Source organism: Peromyscus leucopus, chromosome 4 (genome assembly GCF_004664715.2).
Source record: "Peromyscus leucopus breed LL Stock chromosome 4, UCI_PerLeu_2.1, whole genome shotgun sequence".
NCBI classification, from domain to species: domain Eukaryota; kingdom Metazoa; phylum Chordata; class Mammalia; order Rodentia; family Cricetidae; genus Peromyscus; species Peromyscus leucopus.
This window is the reverse complement of record NC_051066.1, coordinates 61,940,518-61,942,944: the sequence shown is the minus strand read 5'-3', so window position 1 is coordinate 61,942,944 and position 2,427 is coordinate 61,940,518. Positions and strand designations below refer to the sequence as shown.

The following is a 2,427-nucleotide window of genomic DNA, read 5'->3' as shown; positions in this document are numbered from 1 at the left end:
TCAGCTGTTGTTTGTTTTACTTCGATGTTGACTCAAGAAACTAGCATGAAAATAGATTATGCAAGCAGAAAATTAAATGAGGAAAGCATTTAATTGAAATTACTTTCAATCTAAGCAAAGTATTTTGCTTGTTACTTTCAATTTTACATGTAGGAAAAAGGAACATACATGCTACAATGTACCACTCATATCTGGTTGTTCCTTTATTTATTAGATTTTATCTTACTTACAATAATAAATATATTTTAAGGAGAAAAAACATGCTTAAGTAGGAAGTTTTATTCATAGTTACATGATGAATGATAAAATAAAATAAATAAAATTTATTTAGTAAATTTAGTAAAATAAAATGTATTTTAGTTAGTAAAATAAATGTCATGTGGAAGAATAAAAACTTGTCAATTACAAATTCTGCAAACTCTATTACGTTGAGATGATGTCTAAGTGGATTAAAGCATGTCTAGCAGCTTTGGCTTGAATCTGTTTTCTGTTCTTGATGACAATTTAGTTTTTGAGAAAAAACTTGGCCTTGGTGACTGTCCTGCCCATGGCTGCTTTCACTTCTTTGTTCCTGAGGCTGTAGATGAGTGGGTTGAGCATGGGAATCACCGCTGTGTAGAACACAGACACCACCTTATTGAGGTCCAGAGAAGAAATGGCACTTGGCCGCACATAGATAAAGAACAGAGTCCCATACAAAATGGAAACCGCTGTGACATGGGACGAGCAGGTGGAGAAGGCTTTCTTCCTCCCCTCAGCGGAGCGGATCCTCAGGATGGCCATGAGGATGTGAAAATAGGAGATTATGATGGTGGTGCTGCTGACAACCAAGACAGCTCCTGCCACAATGAACACCAACAGTTTGTTGATCCGAATGTCAGCACATATGAGGGAAAGGATAGGAGACATGTCACAGAAGAAATGATTGATAATGTTGGAGCCACAAAAAGGAAGTCGGAAAGCAGCTGTAGTGTGAGTCATGGTGTTGAAGAAACCAACAGCATAGGGTCCGACCACCAGCTGTATGCAGAGCCTCTGGGTCATGGCCACCGAATACAACAGTGGGTTACAGATGGCCACATAGCGGTCATAGGCCATGGATGCCAAGAGAAGGCACTCAATGGCCACAAAGAACCCAAAGAACCATTGCTGCAAGGCACAGCCCAGAAAAGAGATGGCTTTCCGTTCTGCAAAGAAATCCGTGAGCATCTTGGGGCCCACGACTGAGGAGAAGCAGATGTCCACAAATGACAGATGGCTGAGAAAAAAGTACATGGGAGTGTGAAGACGGGAATCTACACGAATGAGAACGATCATACCCAAGTTTCCTGTCATAGTAACCAGGTAAAAAAGCAGAAAGAGCAAGAAGAGGAACACCTGGAGCTTAGGGTTGTATCTCAAGCCAATGAAAATGAATTCTGTGATCCTCGTGTAGTTGTCATCCGCCATCAGCAAGGTCTGTCTCTATGGCAACAAAAATGGAGAACTATAGGCTGGTCATGTCTTCAAACTGCTCCATCACGCACAAGAGAAGAAACTACAGGCTGAAGTCACAAGCACTGGACTTTAGGATTCAAAAAATATATATACTAGCAAATTGAATGTTTATTATCAGAAGAGTTTAAGTGTGAAAAAGAGAAAATCAGGGTGTAAGTATGAAATGCCTCAACATCACCTGTAAAACCATCCACTGCTTTTACAGACAAAAGAGAAAAGCATTATTGTTATTTTCATGAAATTTTGCAAAGAATTAAATAAGAAGTTCTCAAATAACCTGTCCAAACTAGAAATTAAAAAATAATCATTTGTGCTTGGGTGGAAGCTGAGTGAAACAATACCTTTCTTACTAAATGCCAGGCTCTAGGTTTGATCCTAATTATAGAAGCACTTAACTTAATAAGGACAATCTCCCTGAAAATGTATAGTGTAGACACTGATATAATCATGTCACATGAGGTTGCATAGAAATTATGGATTGAACATAATAATAGAGATTACAACACTCTATAAAACCTATAAAGGAAACAACATATAAGAAGTACAGAAATGTCTGGACTGCCTAGATGGCTCAGTGGTTCAGAGCACTCACTGCTCTTCCAGAGGATCTCAGTTCAGTTCCTAAGACCCATGTTGGTATCTCCCAGACACCTGCTAGCTACTCCTGCTCCAGGGAATCTGATGTGCTCATCTGGCATCCATGGGTATCTATGAACATAAATGTGTACATACACACACACAAATTAAAATTAAATAAATCTTTTTGAAATAAATAATTACAGAAAATAAAAACTCAGTGAAATGTCACTATTTAGAAAACTTTGAAAAATCAACTAAGATAGTTTGGGGAAGTGATATGGGGAGGTGCTAAGAAAATATGGGAGAAGATAATCAAAATATATTATACATATATATATGATATTGTCAAGT

At 38.0% G+C, this 2,427-nt stretch overlaps 1 protein-coding gene across 1 annotated transcript; it reads right to left on the bottom strand.

Annotated features, from left to right (window-relative positions):
* Positions 1 to 504: 504 nt before the first annotated feature.
* On the bottom strand, positions 505 to 1,449 carry LOC114710069 (olfactory receptor 1009). Its single transcript, XM_028894141.1, has one exon. It carries the CDS (start codon positions 1,447 to 1,449, stop codon positions 505 to 507), a length of 945 nt encoding a protein of 314 aa, XP_028749974.1.
* Positions 1,450 to 2,427: the final 978 nt, after the last annotated feature.

Coding starts and splice junctions, on each gene's coding strand:
- LOC114710069 (XM_028894141.1), bottom strand. CDS start 1,449: ATGGCGGATGACAACTACACGAGGATCACAGAATTCATTTTCATTGGC.